At 34.3% G+C, this 26,724-nt stretch overlaps 1 protein-coding gene across 2 annotated transcripts; it reads right to left on the bottom strand.

The window, feature by feature from the left end:
• Positions 1-4,753: 4,753 nt before the first annotated feature.
• Positions 4,754-7,941, bottom strand: LOC108484176 (uncharacterized). Of its 2 annotated transcripts, none has more exons than XM_017787869.2 (6): positions 7,416-7,941; positions 6,924-7,097; positions 6,616-6,735; positions 6,097-6,285; positions 5,558-5,722; positions 4,754-5,411 (listed from the first exon to the last, which is right to left on the bottom strand). In XM_017787869.2, exons 1-6 carry the CDS (start codon positions 7,572-7,574, stop codon positions 4,977-4,979), a joined length of 1,242 nt encoding a protein of 413 aa, XP_017643358.1. In that variant the 5' UTR covers positions 7,575-7,941; the 3' UTR covers positions 4,754-4,976. The 2 variants fall into 2 exon arrangements, with proteins under 2 accessions (XP_017643358.1, XP_017643359.1); XM_017787870.2 differs by having other exon boundaries at positions 6,616-6,732; positions 7,416-7,940.
• Between the last annotated feature and the right edge of the window lie 18,783 nt (positions 7,942-26,724).

Here is a 26,724-nt window from a genome sequence, read left to right as displayed (position 1 = left end):
CTCAATATCATACTTATTTCACATTCCAACCCTATATTCATACATAAGGGGTTCATCTTAGCCAAATGCGAAAACTCATTTCTCAATTGAGCGAGTATTATTGAAGGAATCAACTATTCCAAAGCACATACGAACATACCTCATTGCTGGAATTTTCAAGCGTATTAGCTGAAATTTTACAGCGAGTTCATTCATTCTTGAATCACGTATCTTGAGTTTAACCGGATATGGCTACACATTCAAATGCCTTGGGACATAGCCGATTCTGATGAACTTCATACGAATGCCTTCGGGACTTAACCTGGATTTAGTAGCTCGTTCGAAAGCCTTCGGATCTTAGTCTGGATTTAGTCACTTAGCACAAAGCCTTCGGGACTTAGCCCGGATATCATTCGAATAACCATGTACATTTATCAATAAATCATAACACATTCATATTTCGTTTTCATTAGCAAAATTCAAACACAAGTCACTTATCACATTTGCAATTTCTGCTCAATAGCCACACACAAAGGAGCATGATTTTAATTTGCTTTAAACATGATCTAATCAATTCAGAATTTAAGCTCTATTACTCAAGAACTTACATAGGATGTCGTCGAACGATTTCAATGGCTAATCGACCACTTTTTTCCTTCCCTTTGTCGGATCTAGTTCCCCTTTGCTCTTGAGCTTAATTTAACAAATAAATCGGTTTAATCATTTGAGCATCGAAAGAGGAATACAAGGTACTTAGCCAATATATATACTTGTTAGGCATCAATATGCTTGCCTCTAACCGAATGCATGCACACCAATTTCCCTTCATGTGGCCGAATATGCATGTCCATGTTGAGGCCAATCATACACTTAATACCATACAAAAACAGTATACATTTTACTAACTAACGTATTACATATCGTAGCTCAATACACATCTCTCATTTATTTCATAACCGAAACATCATCATATGCAAAATATATACCTTGAGATAGTATATATGTCATACCAATACATCATGTGCAACATATATGCATGTAGGTGCAAGGGCGAATCTCAAATTGATTATAACTATCCCATATATTTTCATCATGGCGAATGTTCCTTCCACACCATTTACCATCACAAAGCATGGATTTCATTATCCAACTTACAAGCTTACAATGTCATGAAGTTTAATCTCATAGTATCTATCAAACTCTCACTCAAAAGTGTTAAAAGAATATTCAAAATCATCAATCCACCATCACATGCACCATTACAAAGTTTCACTTTTAGCATGCAAATGATGTCAACACAATCTCACCTTAGCGAATATCATCTCCATGACATAGTGAGGATTTGAACCATGGCTAGTTAGAACTCAAGCTAACTACTAAAATATACATGAATCTCATGGCAAAACATCAAACTTACCTTAATCTCAACACAAGTATGGCCAAACCTCCTCCTAATCCCCCTCCAAACCAAGCATGAAGCAAGACCCTTCCTTCTTCCTTAGAATTTCAGCTCAAAGAAAGTGAAAAAAGATGAACAAAATTTTTTCTCCTCTTTTCCTCTACTCACGGCAATGGGGGAGAAGCCTTCACACACATTTTTTTTCTTTATTTATCACCCATACTTATTTGTTTATTGTTTCTCCTAATGCACCAACAAAACATGTTTCATGACATGTTTAGCCCATACACCCTTGTCATGGCGGCCATTAGCTAATAAATAGGGAAGTTGACATGCAAACCCCTCATTTTGCATGCATGATCAACTAGTCATTACACATTTCCCCTCATACTTTTAAAGTTTACTACTAGGTCCTTTCTAGTGAAATTCACATTTATAACTCTAAATTAAAGCATCAAAAATGTCACACATGAGTTAACACATATTATAGGCATCAAAATAAATATCAAATTATTTTTATGCCTCGATTTTGTGGTCCCGAAACCACATTCCGACTAGGGTCGTTTTAAGGCTGTCACATTTTCCCTTAAAGATATGGGAGATCTCCACTACTTTCTTGGCATTGAGGTTACACGTACGTCTGCTGGTAGTCTTCATTTGTGTCAACGGAAATACATTCGTGATCTTCTTGAGCGTAGTGGCTTGGCAAACGCAGAGAATGTAAACACACCTATGGTTAGCTCGTCTGTTCTTTCTAAAGATGATGGTGATCGTTTGAGTGATCCCACCGAGTATAGAAGTCTAGCTGGAGCTTTACAGTATATAGTTTTAACTCGCCCGGATATTGCTTATGCCGTGAATAGGGTTTGTCAGTTTATGCATTCTCCAACTTCTGAACATCTGGTCGCATTAAAGCGCATTTTGCGATACTTATGTGGTACAATTAGCTATGGGCTGGTTTTTCGACCCTCTGATCGGTTGTCTCTGGTGGGTTATGCTGATGCCAATTGGGGGCTTGATGTTGACAATCGTCGGTCCACAACTGGGTACTGTGTTTTTTATGGTCAAACTCCTGTCTCTTGGTCCTCTAAAAAGCAACAAGTCGTGTCTCGATCTACGGCTGAGGCTGAATATCGAAGTCTGGCTGCTGCTGCTAGTGATGTTACCTGGTTGTTGTCGCTTCTGCATGAATTACATCTGTCTTCTATTGATGTTCCTGCTCTCTGGTGTGATAATTCTAGTGCCGTTGCTGTTGCTGCCAATCCTGTTCTTCATTCTAAATTCAAACATGTGGAGTTAGATCTATTTTTTGTTCGCGAGAAAGTAGCTGATGGCTTGCTTGTGGTTGGTGAGGTTTCGGCTTGTGACCAGGTTGCTGATGTTCTCACCAAGCCACTCTTTGTTTCCTCGTTTGTTCGGTTTTGAAATTTTCTTCAGGTGTTTCCGGTAGAGAAGATGGGAGCATGTTAGAGAAACGATATATTAGTCAGTTAGGTTGTTAGTCCAGCTGTAATGCGGTTGGAGTTGTTAGCTTCAGTTATCTCACCTTTCACGTGTATATATTCTTGCTTGTATCAGCATAGAAAACAGATATCAATTTCAGATCAAAAGATTCATTTTCTGCTTTCATTCTCTTCATTGTCTATACTTTCTTTCTATTATTTTAGATCATCTATCACAAAGAAATGGGAGAAACCTCCTAAAGGATCTATTAAGATAAACTTTGATATAACAGTCAATGGTAATAGAATGGGTTATGGTGTTGTCATTAGAGATGATGAAGGTTTTCTGTTGAGGGGTGGTGGAGGCTTCATTGACGGTAGAATTTCGGTACAAGAGGCTGAATGTATAGCTTTGGAGAGAAGCATCAAGGTTGCGGGTCAACTTAACATTCATGGTGATGTGCTTTTTGAAACTGACAATGCTGGGCTGGTGAACAAAATGAATAAGTGTGATATGGACATAACCATTATTGGCGCTAGAATTAAGGCATGTAAAGATGCTTTCAACTTGTTTAAATCTGCCAATTTAGCTTCGTTAAAACGGTTATGTAATAACGTGGCTGACTTTATTTGTACCAAAATATGTAGTGAGGCTAAAATGTGGTTTTTTTATATGGATTATCCTAAGGAAATCCATAATGTTGTAATTAACGATGTTACTTAATAAAATGTGTTGGCCTTTGTTACTTAATAAAATGTGTTGGCCTTTGTGGTCATTTTTTGTTCAAAAAAAAAAGAGAATATACACATTTATATTTTTATTTCGTAGTAATTATTAAAATAATTAATATATTATATAAAAATAAAAAAATTCAAATCATAACTAAGTAATTGTACAATATTAAATAGAAATTATATTTGTACAATGTGTAAAAAATGGATTTATACTTTTATTCTTTAATCTTAATTTTAAATTTCTTCAAAATCAATATAAATAAAGTAATGATATTATCAATTTATTAAATAAAATATTATTTTCATTTATAAAATAAATGTTTCATATATGATTGTGTTATAGTAACACCTCTTTTGTATATAGTATTTTTTGTGTTATTATTGTTTGATAATAAAATTAATATTAGTTTAAAAACATAATTTAAAATAATATGATATTGCTTATTTATTAAATTGAATAGTTTAAATTATAATAAAAATTGAACTGAAGATGGATTATTTTAAAACTATCTTGAAAATTATAATGAAAGTTAAATTATAATAGAAAATTGAATACTATAAGTTTGAATAAAGATAAATAACTTTATAATGGATGTAAATATCTTAAATATTAAATTCTATAAAATTATGTTGAGAATTGAGATTAGATTTTCTATTTGGTGAAAAACACAAGAAAATTATATTAGTCTAACATATTAGTGATTGAGATTAGATTTTAATTTAATTTATATATGTACACTAATAAATTTAATTATATTAATAAATTTAACAATTAGATTGTTAAAATATTAATTATATAAAAAATACGAAAGAATATAAAAATTACATTAATTTTATACCGATGTAAGTAGATATCCCTTTAATTTTCTACTTCAATATTGGACAGCTATAATTTCATCAAAATTCATAGATTTTCAATAAAAGTGACGGATTCAGTAGATGATAGAAGCCGTGGACAGAGGAAATAGCTTTTAGACAGAGAGGACAAACGCTTCATCTTGGTTCCACACTGGTTTTGCTATAGGAAGTGAGCAATTTTTGTGAAAGGATGGTGAAAAAATGCAGGAAAAATTATTTAATGACATGGGCTATTTAAGTAGTCATTTTAAAGTGAATCTTTTATTTGGTTAGTATTCTTCTGTCATTCAATTTAGAAATGATGGGCCGTTAGCTAAGTAAGATACGTGGAACTACAACGTGCACACGAAAAACAAATTTAATTTTCTTATTTAATCAGGGACCAAAAGACGTTGAAGCACAATTACACACATTGGCCTGAAAAGAAAGAGTAAAGAAATAAAAAAATAAATACAGGGCCCTCCTTCCTACTGTACCCCTCAAGGATTAAAAACCCTTGATAAAAGTTCAAATCAAACCCATGTTACAAAAGTCAAATAAGAAATAAAATATAAAAGAAAAAACTAAATTTGGACAGAAGATAGTGGCGGCGTTGTTCTTGCATCCTGTGTTTCTCTTCCATGATGAGGAGGTAGGGAAGTGGGCGAGGTAGGTGAGGGTGAGTTGGAGTTGGAGGCATCATTTGCTTCCTGTTTCGGACTAGTGACATGTAAGATTTCCTCCTTTGTACTTGTACAAGGGAAAGAGGAAGGGCTGACCTCCACCACCTCTGAAGATGAGGGTGGGGATTCACAAAGCATTTTCGAATAGGGGAAGTTAATTGGATATCCAATCTCTGTAACTTCTTCAGCTCCCTCATCTAAGTACACTACATCCTGCATGCTCAGTTGGTGATACTCAACTATTTCCCTTAGAAACCTGTTCTCTCTTGCATATACTGAATTCTCGTGCGCCAAACGTGCCTTTTCTGCCAACAGACTCTCCAGTTGTACCCGAATCTGACATCACATTTTAAATTTCCATCATATATTCGTAACACTTTACCAATTAATTATTTATTGCTATTACTCGTCTGCATGCCTTCCTGCAGTAACTCAGCTCAACTACTGTATATACACACCAAAGAAAAGGTATATATATGTACCAAATCATCATCTGCAGGATTATCCCCTTTTTCTCGACACTCCCGAAGGATCTTATTCTCCTCCTCCAGTTGAGCACATCGTTCCTTTGCAAATGCCAAATCTGCTTTAACAGTTTTCAGCTCCCGAAGAAGCAGCTTTGCTTTAGCAGCTGTGGCCATTGCAACCTGTGAAACAAAGAAAAAGAGGCCAAATCATACATTTCAGTAGACAACTGACTGGACGGACATAAATATCTTAATTTCCTCAAAATCTACTTATCTTATATAATGCTACTTACAAACCGAACTATATCTTATGGAAAAAAAGAATAACCTAAAAGAAATTCGTTTATCATTTCTAAAATGCAACAGAAGTAAAAGTTTTAAGAATTCAGGACAAGAAAATTGTCAGATGGGTGAGTGGCAGGCAGACCAAAGGCCTCTCTAACTGGGAACCTGAAGTGGTTTCGAGGAATTCATAGCCTTTTTTTTTACCCTCAAATTGAAAAAAAAAAAATCAATGCATCACTATATGATTCAATGACACACTGCCACCTTACGTCGCGAGATGCCTTGAGCTGGGTTTCATGGTTGGTTTGATTCTGGAGTTGTGTTGGTTGCTGCAACGTGCTATTGAAACCAGCAACCTGATTTTCTGCCACGGGACTACTCCCTTTCCGCCTGATTTTAAGATTGCGCGTTTCTTGGATAATCTCTTGGGTTTTACCTTCCACAATTGTTCGACCTTCCTGCAAAGACGACTAATCATTCCTCCAAATTCTTATGTTTGGATCTTTAATTATAAAAAATAAAAAATAAAAAAAAAACAAAAAAAAAAAACTTGCAGCTTATAAATAAATATAACATTAATTGAGCAAGTACAAATAGATACAGTGGAGCATCCAATTTGTTCACTAATCGAGAGTACGTGAAAACCAATACAAGAGCTATATGCAAAGTAAAAGGTATTGGTTAGAATGAACAATAAAAGTTTATAAATGAAAATGAAAGAATCTCATGTAATAAGAGAGAAGCATAGAAAAATTGTAGCCCAAAAGAAGAGGATCACATGCTCTCACCTCAAAAGCCTTTTCAAATGTGTCACCAATGTGATTAAGGGAAGAGTTGAGCTTATCCAAGCCCCTTCGAATTCTAGGATTGTCGATTCTTCTAAAGACCTCACTTGGTTGTTGGTTCTGCTATTGAGAAGAAACTTAAGTGTAAATATTGAACATATATACGGATAAATCCATAATTAAGAAAATAAAGCCGAGCACTTAAAATGGCGTTTCATCAGCAGAAACATGATAGTAAAATTAACGTGTAAGATCCTTTTCCTCTCACCAAGATAGCAACCAAGAAAGAAAATGTAAAAAAGAGGAGTCACCTGGGAAGTTTTTGAGGCATCCGATATATGCCATGATCCCACTCCGGCAGGAGTTTCAATTTGCTGAGCCTGAGAGAAATCATCATCATCCTCGAGAATTGCTTTGGCTTTTCGAGCAAGAACACCCCAGAACCCTTTGGAATCATTTCTTGAATCTTCAAAGGTATTGAAGCCCTACAATTAGGCATCTCACTAAGGAATTAGACAATAGGGGTAGAAGAGTTCCATTATATATATATAGGCACATACAAATCGATTAAAAATGAGCATGCGGTGATGATTCTAATCAAGAAACCTAAAAAAATAAATGTCACTGTAATTTATATGCTACAAAATAGATCTTGTTTTGAAGCGTAATTTTTTCTCTAAAACGGTGCCTATGTCTGGTCTGGTAAAAAGAAATCAGACAAAAAAGAAAAAGGAATCATGAACATGGTATCCCATCTGATCTGATCTGATCAAAATGGTTTTGAGAAAAGAGAAAGAAAAAACCTTAGACGTTTTAGAGAAAGAATAGGAGGAAGTTAATGTTTTGGTTTTGAAGTCGTTGTCACCAGCTACAGCTGCTGCTGCTGCTGCAGGTGATGAGTGGTCAATCTCTTCCTTGAACGTCGCCGATCTGCTTATTCCATGCCTTCTCCTATATGCCATTTCAATTCTTCTTCGTCTTCTTCTCTTTCTTTCTTCGTTATTTTGGTGGTGCTAGCCAATTGAATTACCAAAAAGAAAAAAATGATTGTTTTTTCTTTTTTGGAGATTGGCCTAACTAACTTCCCCTCCTTTTTTTAACAAGAAATAAAAATGAACCAAAAATAAGATTTTGGCTTTCGCTTTTGCTTTCTGTCAACCAATAAATTTAGTTGGATGCTAAGCTAAGTGAGCTGGCGTGTTACTTGTGTTTTAAGCCACCCCCACCTCCTCGTTTTGGTTTACCTTTTATTTTCAAATAATATCTTTATAGTTGTAAAATCGGTCTCAAGCTTTTTCATTTTTCAGCCTTACATATTTTCGGATCCAGTGCTCTCAAGATAGACTCTAATTAGGATAATTCATCATATCTTGAATAATGTAGGGAATTGAATAATTAAGTACATTCTTAGGGAAAAAAATATAAAAGCTACTAGAATGACCAAAAAAGTTTTTAATAAGGAGCAAGGGTTGTATTTATTTACATACATTCCTTATGATTTAGTTTGATTATTTGTAATTTCTTTCAAAAAAAAATCATAAAATTTAAAATATATATATATATAGTTGTTATGCCACATGAGCTTAATCGTTTCATATGATCTTAAGGACAAAGGTGTTTATAACCTCCTCAATTCGGTCCAAACGTTATATTAAAAGATGAATGCCACTTTAGCCACTGAAATGACCTAATAAAAACGTTCAAATTTAGTAAAAAAGGATTAGGTTGTAAAAATCATTGATTTTATTAGAAAAAACCATTACTTATTAAAAAGAATATCGATACTTACTAAAATATCGATATGATTTGGGTATTCTGTCAAATTTTGAAATTTATAGTATCAATACTTTTATAAGTATCAATACCAATTTGACATTCTAATTTTTTTTGAAAATCGATTTATATGATAAAAATTTGATACTAGATGCCAGGGTATCAATACTTTTCATTAAGGCTGAAAAAAATTACTTTCTAGAAAACAACTTTGTTTTAGTTTACAAATCGTGTATTAATTTAATCCGTTCTATGAAAACATTAGTTTATTTTAATCATCTCATTCATTTAATTTTAGTTACAAAGTTAATAGAAAACTCATATTTGTCCCATTTTTAAATAATTTAAAATAAAATCTTGAAAACCTTAACCGTATTCAAGTTTGTTGTCAAAAACATATAAAGCCAAATGCCAAAATTATCACCCATATGAAATAATAAATTCCATGCCATAGTCCGTTTGTAACAATGCAAAAACCAATAGAATTTGTAAAATAGAGTTTAAAATGCTTTTGTATAAATCCGATGGAAGTGCTCCAAGTGTCGAGTTTGAACCCTAACCTCATGACTTATCTGCAAATATGGGAAACTAAAGAGTAAGCTATAATGCTCAATGTGGTCTTAACACAATAACAGGTAAGTACTTTAGCAATAAATATAGCATACAAGTTGCAGTAAACAAAGCATAACAAATTATTAGTCTCATGGTAAGTTTTCAGTAAGTATAGAGTATGCATGAATAACAATACAGTTTCCTACCCATCCATCCACTACACTTCACAGTAAGAGTTCTCAGAACTCATCCATCCCTATACACCGAAGTAATATTATACGGATGAAGCGCCAGTTTAATAGTTGATTCGATCGGTGAACTGATCCGACATTTAAAGCCTATACTCTCACCTTCAATTTCCCAATCTCAATGCAACAGTATGACATGCTATTATAAATCAGAAAACATATACGGTAGTAGTGTTATGATGCAATTATCATGTGAACAGTAATCATTTGTTGTAACAGCCCGATTTTGGGCCTAGTCAGAATAGTAATTTCGGGACCACAAATTCGACGTAAGAAAATTTATTTTTATTATATTTTTATGGTCTAAAAATTCATGGGATGATTTCATGAAAATTTTGTTCGAAAATTTTGACGTTTGGGCACTCAATTTGGTCAAAAGGACTAAATTATAAAAAAGTGCAAAAGTTGAGTTCTGTTGGAGGTGTCCAATTGTTATGAAATTTTAAATTGGATGTCCTTATATGGTAATTAGACCATTGGATAATTTTTTTGGACAAAAATGGACATGAAATGGGTGAAATAGAATATTTTTAAGTTAGGGGCATTTTGGTAATCTAGTAATTAAAATGAATTAAAAACAAAATAAAAGCCAAAATTTCTTGTCCATCTTCGTCCTTGGCCGAATATTGCATGAAGAAACCATGGCTAGGGTTTTCCAAGCTTCCAAGCTCGATTATCAAGGAAAATGAGATTCAGACTTAAATCGGGAAGGTACGAGACTATGGACTAAAATGGAATAATTAGCCGTGCTCGGATTCGAGGTAAGTTCGTGTGATAATAATAATAATAATGCAATGTCATACTTGAATTGTAAATTTTATTATTGTCTCATAAATTGAATGAGTTGTCATACGGATGCATACGACGAGAATTTGACAAGTAAGTACCAACGATAATGTTATCATTGATTGTGACTGAATCTAAATTGGTAAGTTGATTTGAACTTGTTGAGTTAAAGGTTATTGTATGCTATGCATAAGAAGTGATCTACAATATGTCTATGATGTGTGATGACAATGTGATGAATTGTGATTTGTGTTAAAAAGCGATTATCATGATTATTAACATTATGTGAAATCATGAGCTTAATTACCATCATGAGATATATGATTCAGTCCTAGGGATAAGTTTCGATGAGATGTGTATTCGAAGAAGCCCCGAGTGACCCTGAGGAATGCTTAGGATTCAGATATCATGACACCATGGTTAATGAGATCCCATGTAAGACCATGAGTGGGACATGGCATTGGCGTTGATATGTGTACCAGTGTAAGACCATGTTTGGGACATGGCATCGGCGATGATATGTGTGCTAGCGTAAGACCATGTCTGGGACATGGCATCAGCACCGATATGAGACTTCGTATAAGACTATATCTGGGATATGGTGTTGACATGTGGATCCATGTAAGACCATGTCTAGGACATGGCTTTGGTACTTTATTTGGTGTATGATGATTTCGAACGTCCTTCAGTATTCCGGGTGGTTCAACGGGCCATTCAAGATTATGGTTAAGAAGTGGAGTAATATGTGAAAAGTGTTGAAAGGGTATAGGTATGAACACTAAGCTTATGGTTATTGAGACTATGAAATGTCGAGACCTCGGTGAGCTAAGATGTATGAATTATGATTATGAATTTTGTTGTAATATCGTGCTAACTTACATTGTGTAATTGAACATAGAATCCATGAAATGGTGAGTTCATGATTAGTTGAAAATGAACTTATGATAGTTATCATCATATTGCACTAAAACAGTTTTGGACAATAGTAGTAGTCCGAATTTGAAAATCCACAAAAACTTATGGAAATTGAATTAGAGACTGAATAAAATATGAAATTAAATCTTATTGAGTTTAGTTTCACATAGAGGAAATGGTGTAAGCAAAAGAATTTCATATTATGAGATATTTGAATTTTTGTTAGACAGGATTAGAGTGATTTCGTGCTCCCCTGTCTTAACTTTGGAAAATCACTAAAAATTGTACAAGAATAATTATGGGTTAGAACTGATATGAATAAGATATTAAAGAATCTATTTTCAAGAAAAACAAACGAGAACATCATCTGCATCCCATACGATGAGATAATTATTTTTTAGTGAAGAAGGGTTGAAACTATTAAACAGCAGTATAGGGGAGAATTTAAAGAATAAACTGTACTTATTGGCTTGACAAAATATTATGAAAATTTTATGGTAAGAAGATATGTGAGTCTAGTCTTAGGAAAAATTAGCAGATCTTAATTTGGAGGTTCATAGCTCAAGATATTAATAATTTAGTGACTATGACTCGAGTAGACAGCTTGACTGAAATATGAGCAAATAGTGGAATTATGTGCAACTTCAATTGTGTTACCATGAGAATATGTTGTAGGAATTTGGCAAAAGCACGTTAATAAATTGCTTATTATTATTTTCGTACGGACTTACAAAGCTATAAAGCTTACCCCCTCTTTTCTATTTCTTTAGTGTTGTCAAGTTAGCTCGGGGTTGAAGATCGTTGGAGGCAGCATCACACTATCAAATTATCAAGTTGGGGTATTAATAAACCTTAAGTGTTTTGAAGTGAGTGGCATGTATAGAGACTTAGTACTTTATGATATGTGTTACATGATTAGGCCAATTGAGTTGGCTTATAATGATTCATTTGTATAGAGCCATGAGATATGACTCATATTTGATCATTGGGTTGTAAATCTAACTGATTTTGCATGACTAATCTAGTGTCTTGATGATGAGCATGTTGTGATGGCTTGGTATCGATGAATGTATGATATGGTATGCATATTTGATTGATGAACTTTTATCAATAGATGTGACCATATGCTTAGTGTAAAAGTGTAAATTTAGAGTAAGTTAATGATGTTAATGAAGAATTGAATTAGTGTGAAATGCCTTATGGAAACATGTTAATGTGAGTGTGTGATATGTGACATTAAGGATATGAATTAGACACGACTATGAATGCTAGATGACTAAGTTGAGAATATCAGCATGAAGGCAACCATGGTATAAGGGTATAAGTGGTAGTAAAGATGACAAGGCCAAATGAATATGATTTGGTATGTCTAGACTTGATATAAAATGAGTATGAGAATGTAACACTCCTTACCCGTGTCCTACGTCGGGACAAGGTACGAGGCATTATCGGACTTAAACACAAACAATCATGCAAACTGGGCCATAAATTTCATTCATATTTTAAAACATTCAATCACATGCACATAGTCCTTTATTTGGATTTACGAAGCCCAAAACATACTTTCGAAAGGGTTTAGGACTAAACCGAGAACTTTGGAAAGCTCTAGGAAAAACTTAGAAACTTTTCCCATGAAACAGGGTCACACGCCCGTGTGGACACATGGGGACGCCCGTGTGGACACATGGGGACGCCCGTGTGCTATAAACATGCCCGTGTCCTCAGGTCGTGTAACTCTCTGTTTATGATGTTAGCAGATAAATTGAACCACACGGCCAGGCCACACGCCCGTGTCACCAGGATGTGTCCCTCACACAATTGAGACATACGGCCGTGTCTGTGACAGCCCTAAAGTGACCCTAGTCGGAAAGCGGTTTCGGGACCGCTAAACCGAGTCACCAAATTATTTGGATGTGATATTTATAGTATAAAATATGTGAATATGAATGTGCGAAAATCTTAAGCTTCGATTTAGTAAATTGCATGTGAATTTAGTCAAAAGGACTTGTGTGACACTTTTGAAATGTGATAGGCTAATCTACAAGGATCTAATAGTGCATGTAAACAAAAAGGAGGACTTGCATGTCAAATTCCCCCTTTTTAATTGCTAGTGGCTGGCCATGACAAAGGATGATGGGCAAAACATGTCATAGACATGTTTTGTTGGTGCATCATGGGTGGAAAAATAAATTAAAGAGCATGGGCAAAGAAAGAAAAAAATGGTCTCATCCATGCTCCCCCTCCCTTGCCGTGAATGGAAAAAAGAAAACAAAGAAGAAAAAAAATGTTCATCCTTTGATTCATCTTTTGGCGAAAATTTGAAGGAAAAAGGAAGAAGGAGTGAAGCATTCGGCTATCCTAGGTCACTATTAAGGTAAGTTTGATGTTTTGCCATGAGATTCATGTATATTTTAGTAGTTAGCTTGAGTTCTAACTAGCCATGGTTCCAATCCTTACTATGTCATGGAGATGATATTCGGCTAAGGTAAGATTGTGTTGATATCATTTGCATGCTAAAAGTGAAGCTTTGTAATGGTGCATGTGATGGTGTATTGATGATGAATGTGTTATGGAAAGAAATCGGTCTTCCTAAGAATATATTTGTGAATGTTTATATTAGTAATAGCCGAAATTAAAGAGGTTTGATGTCTTGAACAAATGTTGATTATATGATTCGAAAATGAGATATGTCAATGATGAAGTATAATCGGCCATGGAGGTAGCTCATTTTGGAAGTGTGATTGTGGTATATTTTCTTTGTGATTGATTATAAAAAAAATTTGGCTTAAGTGAGGTAATTGGTAAAAGATGTGTTTATGATGTAATACATATGTTCTCATAAGCTAAGTTATGTATATGTGATATCTTGCATATTGGTTGTTATGGTAAGGTTTGAGATATTGACGTATGAATATGTTTTGTTTGTGGTTCGGCAACTAATGGTTAAGTTGTTAAGTTACATGCTTGAGTAGTAAATATGTTAAGAATGGTTCTAAAATGTATATGGATGCCGTGTGATGGTGTTTGATTGGGAAGTAAATTGTTTGATTTAGCTCAAGAGCCTAGAGGATCAAAGTCGGATAAGGGAAAAGAGGAAGTAAACGAATAGCCGTGGATATCTAGTCGTCGACCACTTTCGAGGTAAGTTTTAAGCGATAAATCGTTGAGTAAATTCAATCATAATAGGGCATAATGAGTTGATTTGATAAGATATGATGTGGCCATGATATGTCTTAAACCCAAATGGTAAGTTCATAAGTGTTTGGACTTGGAAATTTAAGAGCAAATTGTAATAAATTGCTTGGACAACAGCAGTAAGGTGATTTTAGAAAATCACTATAAATTGTTGGTGTGGAATTATAGGCTGAATAAAATATGTAATCAAAGCTTAGTTGGTCTAGTTTCTTATAAAAGAGACCGTGGAAGCAAAGAAATTTCCTATAAAGAGATATTTAATGTTGTGCGGGACAGTGTCGGAATGACTCCGAAATCCCCTGTTCTGTTTTGGAAAATCATTATAATTCGTAAAAAATGGTTATGAGATAAGATTTATATGCTTAGACTCCTTAATGAGTCTAGTTTCAAATGGAGTCAAATAGAACACATTATGAATTCTGTACAATGAAAAATTTGATTCGTAATGAAGAGTGGTCAGATTAGTCAAACAGTGAAACAGGGGAAACTTTAAGAAAAATCTGGTATTGATTAGCCAAACCTAAAATTCTGAAAATTTTATGGGTGGAAGATACATGAGTCTACATTCGGGGAAAATTAACGGCAATTGATTTTGAGTTTTGTAGCTCCATTTATAAACAACTTAGTGACTGTTGGTCAGAAAAACTGCTTGTAGTGAATATGTGATTTTGTTGTAAACTTTAATGAAACTATTTGAGTTGCTTATAAGCTATTGCTGAAATTGATGTACAAGAAAAATATGAAATATGTATGATATACATATATGTGTGATAAGGCCGAATGGCCAATGCGATGAATGTGAAAGTGTATGTATATGTGATAAGGCCTAATGGCCGATGTGATGAATGTGAAAGTGTATGCATATGTGATGAGGCCTAATGGCCGATGTGGTGAATGTGAAAGTGTATGTATATGTGATGAGGCCTAATGGCCGATGTGGTGAATGTGAAAGTGTATGGCCGATGTGGTGAATGTGAAAGTGTATGTATATGTTATAAGGCCTAATGGCTAATGTAAAATATATGTGTGATATGCATATGTGGTAAAGCCGAATGGCTAATGTGAATGTTGTAACATGTGATTAAATGTACATGAAACTTGGAATATGTTCCGGGTGAGACCGATGACTACGTGTGGAGATTATGACCGGGTAAGACCTGATGACTACGTGTGGAGATTATGTCCGGGTAAGACTTCTTTTATAAGAATTGCTTATAAAAATACATAATGCGAAAGGTTAAACAGTATGTACTCCAAGCTTATATGTGAGCTTGATTTAAACTAAACCATAAGGTAGTTATGTGATGTATACGAGAGCAATCTATGAGACTATTCCTATGATTATGATGAGATGTGCATATTTGGATAAAGGGGGTGGTATGCCCGAAGGAAGAGTGAAATAAAAATACGAACAACTATGTTATAACTTGATTGTTATCTGTTGACACTGCTTGAAACTTACTAAGCATTGTAATGCTTACTCCATGTACTTTATTTCCTCTGTTTTATAGATCTCATTTGGAAGCTACAGGCTCGGGGATCGTCAGCAACTAGTCACACTATCACTATCCACTGTTTGGTACTGCTATGTTTTGGAATATCTTATGGCATGTATAGAATAGACTAGTAGTGAGAGGATATCTTGGTTAATGTATAGGACTACCCTTTTGGTGTAGGTCATGTACCCTTCGGTTTTGTGTAAATTCGGATAGCCATGCGAAAATGGCTTAGATATACTTTGATCATAGCATTATAATCGTTGTATGTTGTTTGTCAAGAGGTATGGAAATGTTGGTAACGGTTAGCCATGGGAATGGTCATTCATGATCACTTTTGGTATATGTATGACAAACTCTAGTTGATCCATGGAGGATCATGAAATAGGTAAAGTTTACCTTAAAAATAGATGCTGGTAGCAGCAGTGACGTGAATGTGAAAAATCACTAAAAATAGTAGAAAGGGAATTAAATAGTGAATAAATTATGTGGTCGAACCTTGATGAATCTATTTTCATAGGAAAGTAACTAAACAATCATATGAACAGTATGTTAAGAGATATTTAAGTTTTCGTGAGACAGGGCCAGAACGGTTTCTGGATTCCCTGTTCCGACTTTGGAAATTCATTGTAAATTATCCAGATATAATTAGGAGTCATGCCATATATGTATAGATTTCTATTTAAGTCTAGTTTCTATAGAAATAAACGGAATCAGTATTGAAGCCCTGTACAGGGAGATATCCAATTCGTAACACACAAAGGTCAGTGTAGTCGATCCCGGCAACAGGGGAGAATTTAACTAATAAACTGTACTAATTGGCCTGACCAATAATTCTAGAAAAAAATTCGTAGATGCATATATGAGTCTAGTTTCAGGGAAAAATTACGAAACTGGTTTTCGAGTTTTGGAACTCAAGATATGATTTTTAAAGTGATAGTGACGCAGTTAGCTAACTGCCTGGAAAATTTTTAAAATGGACTGTGAAAGTGAATGGTTTAAGCCGTTAACCCCTCGTGTCTGATTCCGGCAGCGGACTCGGGTACGGGGTGTTACAGTGTCTCATCCCATGTAGTAACTTTTAGGCTATTTTCCAAGCCTTTTTGTCACCCTTACATGCACACACATATACATGGATCTAATGGCATTCAACATCCTCAATTATGATACAAACATATCATTTACCTATCAACATGCATGTGTTAAACATTTCTTGTAACACCCCTATCCCGTAACCGTCGCCGGAATAGGATGAGGCGTTACCAGAAATTAGGAATCAGATTAGAAGAATAAAATTTTAAACCTTTTTTTTCTTTTTTTTTCTTTTTTTCTTTTTTTGAATAAAATCTAAACTTCTATAAGTAAACATTCAAAAGATGCCATTTTCATATGGCTTATATACAATAGTCAAAATATCATTCTACTATATTGTCTATCCTATACATGCCATAAGCTAAGTCTAATTACATAGTTGCCGTAATGGTAGACAGTGTGACTAAGTGATGATGATCCCCGAACTGGTAGTCAGGATCCACAACCTATAAACCAAAACATGATCGAACAGAGTAAGCTTTTGTAAGCTTAGTAAGTTTTAAGCAAAACAAAGTGTTCTCATTCACTATCAATGGTCATTCATTTCAACTGTTCGATGAAGTTAATCTAGAGCTTCATCTCGAACTATAATATCAATAAACGCATCACTTGGCTGTCACATATATACTTTCGAATAATAATGACCTAGATGGTCAAATATTTCCAAAGCACATTCTTCATCAATTTTCAACTTTCAATAATCCTTTCCACTTGTTCATAATCACATCCATATTTTTAAGTATTTCAACATGACAAGTACTAAATTACCGTGAGGCACATAAAGAACCAAACATATTCCTTATCACATATCGTAAGCTTACAAAACATAATCCTTACCTTGTCTTGGCACATCTAGCTGAACCCAACCCATACTCAAATCATAAGGCTTTTGGGCAGAATATGCACTAATACATAAGAATATTTCATCACATACTTCATTATACAAGCATACCATTACCAATTAGATCATTCTCATATTTGGAGTTATAATATCAATCACATTTACCTACCTCTTTGATACTGATAATTCACCTCGAAATCACTCCACCGATGAGTAAGTAATACGTACCTGAACATCTTAAATACATAATACTTATTTGATGGTAACTTATTGCAGATACTCAATATCAAAGTCTTACTTGAATCCTAGCATTTAGTCATCGGGTCTTTAAAGCTCGGATATAGTACGAGCACGAAGCCTACGGACATTAATCAGGATAATATTCTCGCATAAAGCCTGCGGGGTTTTAACCCGGATATAGTACTGACACAAATGTCCTTCGGGACTTATCATAGTTATACACTTCCACTTCCATCCCATTGACCATTCGGCCTTATCATATATATATACTTTCACATTCATCACATTGGCCATTCGACCTTATCACATACATACACTTTCACATTCATCACATTGGCCATTCGCCCTTATCACATACATACACTTTCACATTCATCACATTGGCCATTCGGCCTTATCACATACATACACTTTCACATTCATCACATTGGCCATTCGGCCTTATCACATATACATACACTTTCACATTCATCGTAACAAAATTGACTAGGTATACTAGTCATTTACGGCTCATAGCTTCACTTTAGTACGGATTTGGTACTTGATTACCAATATTTAATCGATAGCTTATAAGCAACTCAAATAGTTTTATCAAGGTTTACAACATAATCGTAAATTCAGCACAAGCTGTTTTTTTTCTGAGCAACAGTCATTAAATTATTCATAAATGGAGCTACGAAACTCCAAATGAAGTGCCGTAAATTTTTCCTGAAAATAGACTCATATATCTTTTATCCATAAAATTTTCATAATTTTTGGTTTGGCCAATCAATACCAGATTTTTCTTAAAGTTTCCCTTGTTTCACTGTTTGACTATACTGACCACTCTTCACTACGAAGCAAATTTCTCATTATACAGAACTCAAAATATGTTCTTGTTTATTTCATTTGAAACTAGACTCATTAGGAGTCTAAGCATATAAATTTTATCTTATAAGAATTTTTGTACAATTTATAATGATTTTCTAAAATCACGTTACTGCTGCTGTCCTAAGCAGATAATTACAATTTTGTTCTTAAATTTCCAAGTTCAAACACTTAAGAACTTACCATTTGTTTTTAGAACATATCATGGCCACATCATATCTTATTAAATCAACTCATCATGTCCTATTATGATTGAATTTACTCAATGTTTAATCACTTAAAACTTACCTCGGAAGTGGTCGACGACTAGATATCCACGGCTATTCGTTTACTTTCTCTTTATCCAAAATTGCCCCTCTATGCTCTTGAGCTTAATTAACAAAATTTAAACTATTTTAATCACCTTGTTATATCATTAAAAACAACAAGGTAAATCTTCTCAATGGAACTCATACATAAGGCAACACCTCGATACATCTGCACACATTCGGTATTTCATTAAAACCATCCCAAATACATTTACCTAGGTATCACCATGTCGCCTTATATACATATACTAGTTATGTGGTCAATTTTACCGATGACCTATGCATATAACTAATTACACCTTTAATAATATTCACAAAGCCGATTATCCACATGACTACCTTAGCATATTATTAGTTAGCTTCTTATCCAAATTTGCCATAAAGAAAATTAACTCATATACCCTCAAGTGCATAAGCAATTGCATCCAAAGGACACTTTAAATGCATGTTATGAAAGTAACCGAATGCACATATATTTATACCAAGACATCATATACTTCAAAACCAACTATCAAGGCATAAAGCTGAACCTTCAAAATCAATTATCAATACACGTTCAAACATGCCTTCCTACAAATATACAAGTTCTCCAACTAAGTTTTATCCTTGTATACGAACATTATTCATATGGCCGAATACACAAGGTTACAAATATACATAATTCACATTCGGCATTACCATTTAATTTAACGAGTTCTTGCATAAAAATTTCAAGCTCATATGAAACAAAATAACACGATCCTGTTCTCCCTTGGTTAAACTAAATCATGCTTTAAGGTTTAACACATTTGACCATTAAAGAGTTAATCAAATTAGCATTCAATTATTCTATACACCCACCATTAACCGAATCTCATTTAATCAAATTTATTTCTTGACAATTTCATCACATTCGGTCATAGGTAATTTAATCCTATAAAGAGTCAAATTTTACTTCAATTCACTAAGGTGAGGTTATTATAATTTAACCTCTATTTTCGAATGCCCCCTTCTCCATAAAACCATCAAATTTTCAAATTATAATAGGTTCATAACTCATTTAACCACTAATTCCATGCCAAGCATAAAAAGGCCATTGGTTTTACACCTAACTTACAAGACCATAAAACATAAAGGTTTAATGTACATCTTTAACACAATTACCACACTTCAAACTAAATTTTCAGCTTCATATATCCCACACCAGATTTTTTCATGCTCAATTTCCATGGCCGAATGATATCCTCAGCAATTAAGTCATATTAAACATAAATTTTTCCCTAATTAAGATTATAAGCTCATAATCACTTACAATTTCATCTTCTAAGTCTATCAAACACTCCTTATTCCAATTCCATTTTCAGCTATCAAAATTGACATTTCCTATCCAATACCGAACATGCCACATAACCAATTCAAGAGAATAAATCCATGGGTTTAAGGTAGCATCAAGCTAGGAACTCAAAACATCAAATTTAATATCAATTTAACAAGTATTCACCTTGAATTTTAGCCCTTCTGTAGACCGAATATCCAAAGCTTCTTCTCCTATTTGTTTTCTTTAGTTCCGGCTCAAATGAAGACTATGAAGCTCACCTTGCTTTTATAACCATATTCACTTTTATTTTATCAAATTTTAATTATAACATATTATAAATATATAATTTATTAATTTAAAACACATAATGCATCATAACAACCCCCACTACCGTGAACATGGATAGAAAATGGTCAAATAATGTAACACCCCGTACCCGAGTCTGTTACCGGAGTCGAACACAAGGTGCACACAAAATTGACTTAATCATTTTCACAGTCCATTTAAAATTTTCCAGACAAGCTGGTTACTGCATCACTGTCACCTTAAAAATCATATCTTGAGTTTCAAAGCTCGAAAATCAGTTTCATAATTTTTCCCTGAAATTAGACTCATATGTCCATCCACAACTTTTTTTCTAGAATTTTTGGTCGGGCCAAGTAGTACAGTTTATTAGTTAAAGTCTCCCCTGTTACAGGGATCGACTACACTGACCTTCGCGCATTACGACTTGGATATCTCCCTGTACAGGGCTTCAATACTGATGCCGCTTGTTTCTATAGAAACTAGACTCAAAGAAGAATCTATAAATATATGGCATGACTCCTAATTATCTCTGGTTAATTTACAATGAATTTCCAAAGTCGGAACAGGGGATCCAGAAACCGTTCTGGCCCTGTTTCACGGGAACTTTAATATCTCTTAACATATAACTCATATGACCATTTAGTTTCTTCCATATGAAAGTAGATTCATCAAGGTTCATTTACATAATTTATTCACTATTTAATTCCATTCCTACTATTTTTAGTGATTTTTCACATCCACATCACTGCTGCTGTCAGCATCTATTTTCAAGGTAACCTTTACCTACTTCATAATTTCTTTGATTCAACTAGCCCTTTTTGCATACATGGCACAAGGAATGATCATGATTAACCATTCCAATGGCTAATCGTTTCCAAACATTTCCATACCTCTTAATGAACAACATACAAAATGATTATGATACCATGCCAAAGTGTATATAAGCCATTTTAGCATGGCTATCAAATTTATACAAAATCAAAGGGTCTATGACCAACAAACGAAAGAGTAGTCCTATACATGCCATTTCAAAGTTCAACCAAAATTTGTACCAAAAGGGGCTTTGATAGTGTGGATGACTTCGACTTTGATGATCCCGAATCCGATAGGTGACGAGCAAAATCTATAAAAGAGAGCCAAAGCAACGGGTAAGCATTTTAATGCTTAGTAAGTCTCAAGTAATGAAATCAGCTTTGACTAAAGTATTACATTCACATAGCTAAATGAATCACTTTATTAATACACATTCTCATAATCATACTTACTTCACACTTCATCAACATATACACACAAGGTATCAACCTATCTAAGAGCCGAAAGTTCGTTAGTCGATTGAGCGAATACTATTTCAAAGCGGATCGACTTTTCCGATGCACATGTAAACATACCTTATCGTATGGGTTTTTCGAGCGTATTAATTGAATTTATTACAGCACCAAAACGCTCACCTTCAAACCGAGTCTCTTGAATTTAGCGGATATAACCACAAGCACAATTGCCTTGGTCTTAACCCGGATTTGGTAACTTGCACAAATGCCTTGGTCTTAGCCGGATATAACAACTTCATACGAATGCCTTGGTCTTAGCCGGATATAATCACTAGCATAAATGCCTTGGGACTTAGCCGGGTATCATTCAAATGCTCATGTACACATATATCAATAATCACGACACATCCATATTTCATTCTCGTTACTAAGGCTCAAACACAAAACATTTATCAAACCTTTCCAATTTGGCTCAATAGCCACACACAAAGAGCATGATTTCAATTGACTTTATAACTTAGTCCCTACGCACATTCGGCTGTCCGCCATAATATGACAAATCATTTCAATATAATTCAAGTAGGGTCATTACTCAAGACTTACCTCGGATGTCGTCGAGCGATTTTGTGACTATTCGATCACTTTTTCCTTTCCTTATCCAACTGTGGTCCTCTAAGCTCTTGAGCTAATTCACACAAATTTAACTTATTAAAATCTCATTATGATAGCTTATGGCCGAATATGACAAGGAGTTGAAATGGTCATATGGCCATCCTTTAGCTCAAATACACAATGGTCATGCACAATTTTTAATCACAACAAGCAATTCAATACAATTCATTCAAACATCAAAGTGAAGCTCAAGGTACTTAGCCCTTATATACATTAGACATTAGAGTCACATGTGTACGAAATCACGAATCGAATTCAACACATTAGTTAGTACTCTCCTTAGCCGAATTTTCCAAGCCAAGAATAGGCATCAATATGCTTGCCTCTAACCGAATGCATGCACACCAACCCCCCCTTAATGTGGCCGAATATGCATGTCCATGTTGAGGCCAATTATACACTTAATACCACACAAAAACAGCATACATTTTACTAACTAACGCATTCCATATTGTAACTCAATACGCATCCATCATTTATTTCATAACCGAAACATCATCATATGCAAATATATACCTTGAGATAGTATATATGTCATACCAATACATCATGTGCAACATATATACATGTAGGTGCAAGGGCCGAATCTCAAGTTGATTATAACTATCTCATATATTTTCATCATGGCCGAATGCTTCTTCCACACCATTTACCTTCACAAAGCATGAATTTCATCATCCAACTTACAAGCTTACAATCTCATGAAGTTTAACCTCATAGTATCTATCAAACTCTCACTCATTAGCTTCTATCATAATCTCCAACAACACCACATAAACATATACTTCGTGGGTCTATGGTAGAACCAAGAAAGGAACTCATAGATATCAAGATGTAAGCAAACTACCATTATTTATCTAAGTTTAGCATGAAACACAACCATCACCCTTATTAATCTTTTATAGCCGAAAACCATACTCACCCCACTTAATCAAATTTCAACATGGTTTTCAAAAATCACTTAATATCTCATCAACACAACATCAACACCAAGCAAGAATGATACATCCATGGCCGAGTATCATCTCTATCACATAGCAAGATTTAGACCATGGCGCTAGGTAGAACTCAAGCTAACAACTAAAACATGCATGCATCTCATGGAACATCATCAAACATACCTTAACTTAGATGCAAGTATGGCGAATATCTTCAACCTTTCTCCTTTCAAACGGCCAAGAAGAACCCAAGGATGAAGTTTTTTCTTTCTCTCTTTTCCTTCCTAGTTTCGCTAGCAAGAACATGAATGATGATCTCTTTTTTTTTTTCATTTCTTATTACTAACTTTTTATTTTATTGTTTCCTCCCATGATGCACCAACAAAACATGTCTATGACATGTTTTGCCCATAATCTTTGTCATGGCGGCCATTAGGCTTTAGTTTAGGAAATTTGACATGCAAACCCCTCATTTTGCATGCATGATCAACTAGTCATCACACATTTCCTATCCTATTTTCAAAGTTTACTACTAGGTCCTTTTAGTGAAATTCACATTTAAAACCCTAAATCAAAACATCAAAAATGTCACACACGAATTAACACATATTATAGGCATCAAAATGAATATTAGATTATTTTTATGCCTCGGTTTGGTGGTCCCGAAACCACTTCCCGACTAGGGTCAATTTTGGGCTGTCACAAATAAGCATGCAAATCCTCCACAATAATAAACCTTAAGGTTTGGTCACTTTAAAATCTATCTACCACCCTTTTAAAAATTTACAACTAAGTCCTCTTTAATACAATTTATGTATTTTATAATATAAACTATTAAATATTACTTACTAAATATAATATACACATAATGCCAAAATCATAACATCATTACCATCCACTAATATTAAAAGTGGGCCATTTGACATGCAAGTCCACAACTTTAGTAGTTTAACATTTTAATCACTTGGACATTTGCCTATCATATTTTTAAAGTTTCTCAAATATGTCCTTTTTAGCTAATTTCACATCCAAATGACAAAATTAAAGCATGAAATTTTCACACATACTTATTCACAAATAATAAGCATAGAATATAACAATTAATTATTTTTTGTAACTCGGTTTTGTGGTCCCGAAACCACTTTCTGACTAGGGTCAAGTTAGGGGTGTCACATTTCTCACATTAAACCAAGACTAGTCATACCATAGTTATCTTTGTGCCAATTTATTTCAACTTATTATCAAACTTCCATGTTCAAAGCATTATTAGTTTATCTCCATATTACACATTTAATTCATGGTCATAAAACACGCATTCAACACACAAGACATATTACCAACCATGCATGACAAACAAACATAATCATATCTTCTCATCATAAACAATAAATCATAACTTGACTAGCTATACTTATAAGCCATAATCAATATGAGTCACATCTCATTTCCATATACAATAGCTCAAAATAGGCCAATACTTTGGCCAAATCATAATAACACATGTCATAAAACTAGGTCCCTATACATGCCATTCACTTGATATTTCTAACATATGTATCAATACTCTAAAGGTATTGGCTTGATAGTATGATGCTGCCTCCGACGAGCTCCCACCCCTAGTTGACCTGACAACACTAAAAGAAATGGAAAGGAGGGAGTAAGCTTTAAGCTTAGTAAGCTCGCATGAAAAATAATAAGCAATGCATTAACATGCTATTTTTCAATTCCTCTCTATTTATTCAAAGTTTGGTTAAGTTATTTTCTAGAGTCACAGTCACTAAATTATTTATATCTGGAGCTACGAGACTCCAAATTCAGAACCGTTAATTTTTCAAAAAACTAGACTTACATATATTCTTACCATAAAATTTTCAAAATTTTTTCTCTAGCCAATAAGTACATTTTATTATTAAAATTCTCCCCTGTTTTGCTATTTGACAGCTTCGACCTTTGTTCACTAAAACTTATTTATCTCATAGTTTGGGACTCTGATGATGCTCCCATCTATTTCCCTTGAAAGTAGACTCATTAAGGATTTTAAGCATGTAATTTATAACCCATGATTATTTTCATGCAATTTTTAATGATTTTCCAAAGTTAAGATAGGGGAGTCCAAGATCACTCTGACCCTATTTCATAAACATTCAAATATCTCATAATAGGAGATTCCTTTACTTACACCATTTCCTTTATAAGAAACTACACTCGATAATAATTCCATATTTTATTCAGCCTTTAATTCGACTTCCACAAATTTTGGTGGATTTTCAAAGCAAGACTACTGCTGTTGTCCAAACTATTTTAGTACAATATAATGATACCATTACAAGATTTTCATGAAATTACTCTCATAAGTATCACTCATTCATTTTCATTCTTATCACAAGTCCATGGGTTTCGAGTATTTACCTGTGCTATCATTTAGCACAACATTCATCCAAACATGATAATTCATATGTATCATAACAGTATCATATAACATAAATGAGTTTATCATGGCAAGAACCTTTTTATTTCATTTCTCATATTAATCTCGTTGAATTTCTTGGAATCTCGATGGATATCCCATTCACCGTCAATTCATACAAGTGATCATTTCAAGTACGCACTCCCGCGAACCTTGCTCTTACGGGGGATTACCAATCCAGTCTAAATCCCTCATAGTATAAACTCATATGGTAATGTCGGGATTACTAGTCCGGGCTAAATCCCCCGCAGCGACAATTACCCTTATGAGTTCGAATCTGAATTACCAGTCCAGGCTAAATTTAGATCCTAATCGGATTACCTATCTGGGCTAAATCCATTTCAACACACATATTCTTCGGGAGGCTAGATCACTTTACAAGTTCATGTCCGTCAATTCGTATTTTCCCTTTCTAAAAAGCACACTGCCGTCCTTCCTTACAGCAGGATTACCAGTCCAGGCTAAATCCCCTGTAATATAAACTCATAGAGTATCGTCGAGATTACCAGTCCAGGCTAAATCCCCTGTAACGACATATACTCTAATGAGCTCCAATCTGAATTACCAGTCTAGGCTAAATTCAGAACCTAATTTGGATTACTCGTCTAGGCTAAATCCGTTTACACATATTCTTCGGGAGGGCTATATAGGAATTGGATCACCTATCCGGGCTAGGTCTTTTTTACTATCAATTCCCTTTCAAGAATCCATCGAATATCCTATTTCATTTGTAACAGCCAAATTTTTCAGTGGTGTCGGAAACAGTGATTCGAGATCACTAAATCCGATGAGTAAGTTTAGAAATTTTAACAAATAATAATTGTAGGCCAAGCGTGAACTTTTGAATTTTG

Source organism: Gossypium arboreum, chromosome 3 (genome assembly GCF_025698485.1).
Source record: "Gossypium arboreum isolate Shixiya-1 chromosome 3, ASM2569848v2, whole genome shotgun sequence".
In the NCBI taxonomy this organism is placed as follows: Eukaryota; Viridiplantae; Streptophyta; class Magnoliopsida; order Malvales; family Malvaceae; genus Gossypium; species Gossypium arboreum.
This window is presented reverse-complemented; position numbering and strand designations above follow the sequence as displayed.

What these genes read in the sequence shown, in the direction of transcription:
- LOC108484176 (XM_017787869.2), bottom strand. Translation starts at nt 7,574, where the DNA reads ATGGCATATAGGAGAAGGCATGGAATAAGCAGATCGGCGACGTTCAAG. An exon ending in CATTTGAAAAGGCTTTTGAG is followed by an intron (nt 6,286 to 6,615) that starts GTGAGAGCATGT and finishes TCGTCTTTGCAG; the next exon opens with GAAGGTCGAACAATTGTGGA. An exon ending in ATCCTGCAGATGATGATTTG is followed by an intron (nt 5,412 to 5,557) that starts GTACATATATAT and finishes ATGTGATGTCAG; the next exon opens with ATTCGGGTACAACTGGAGAG.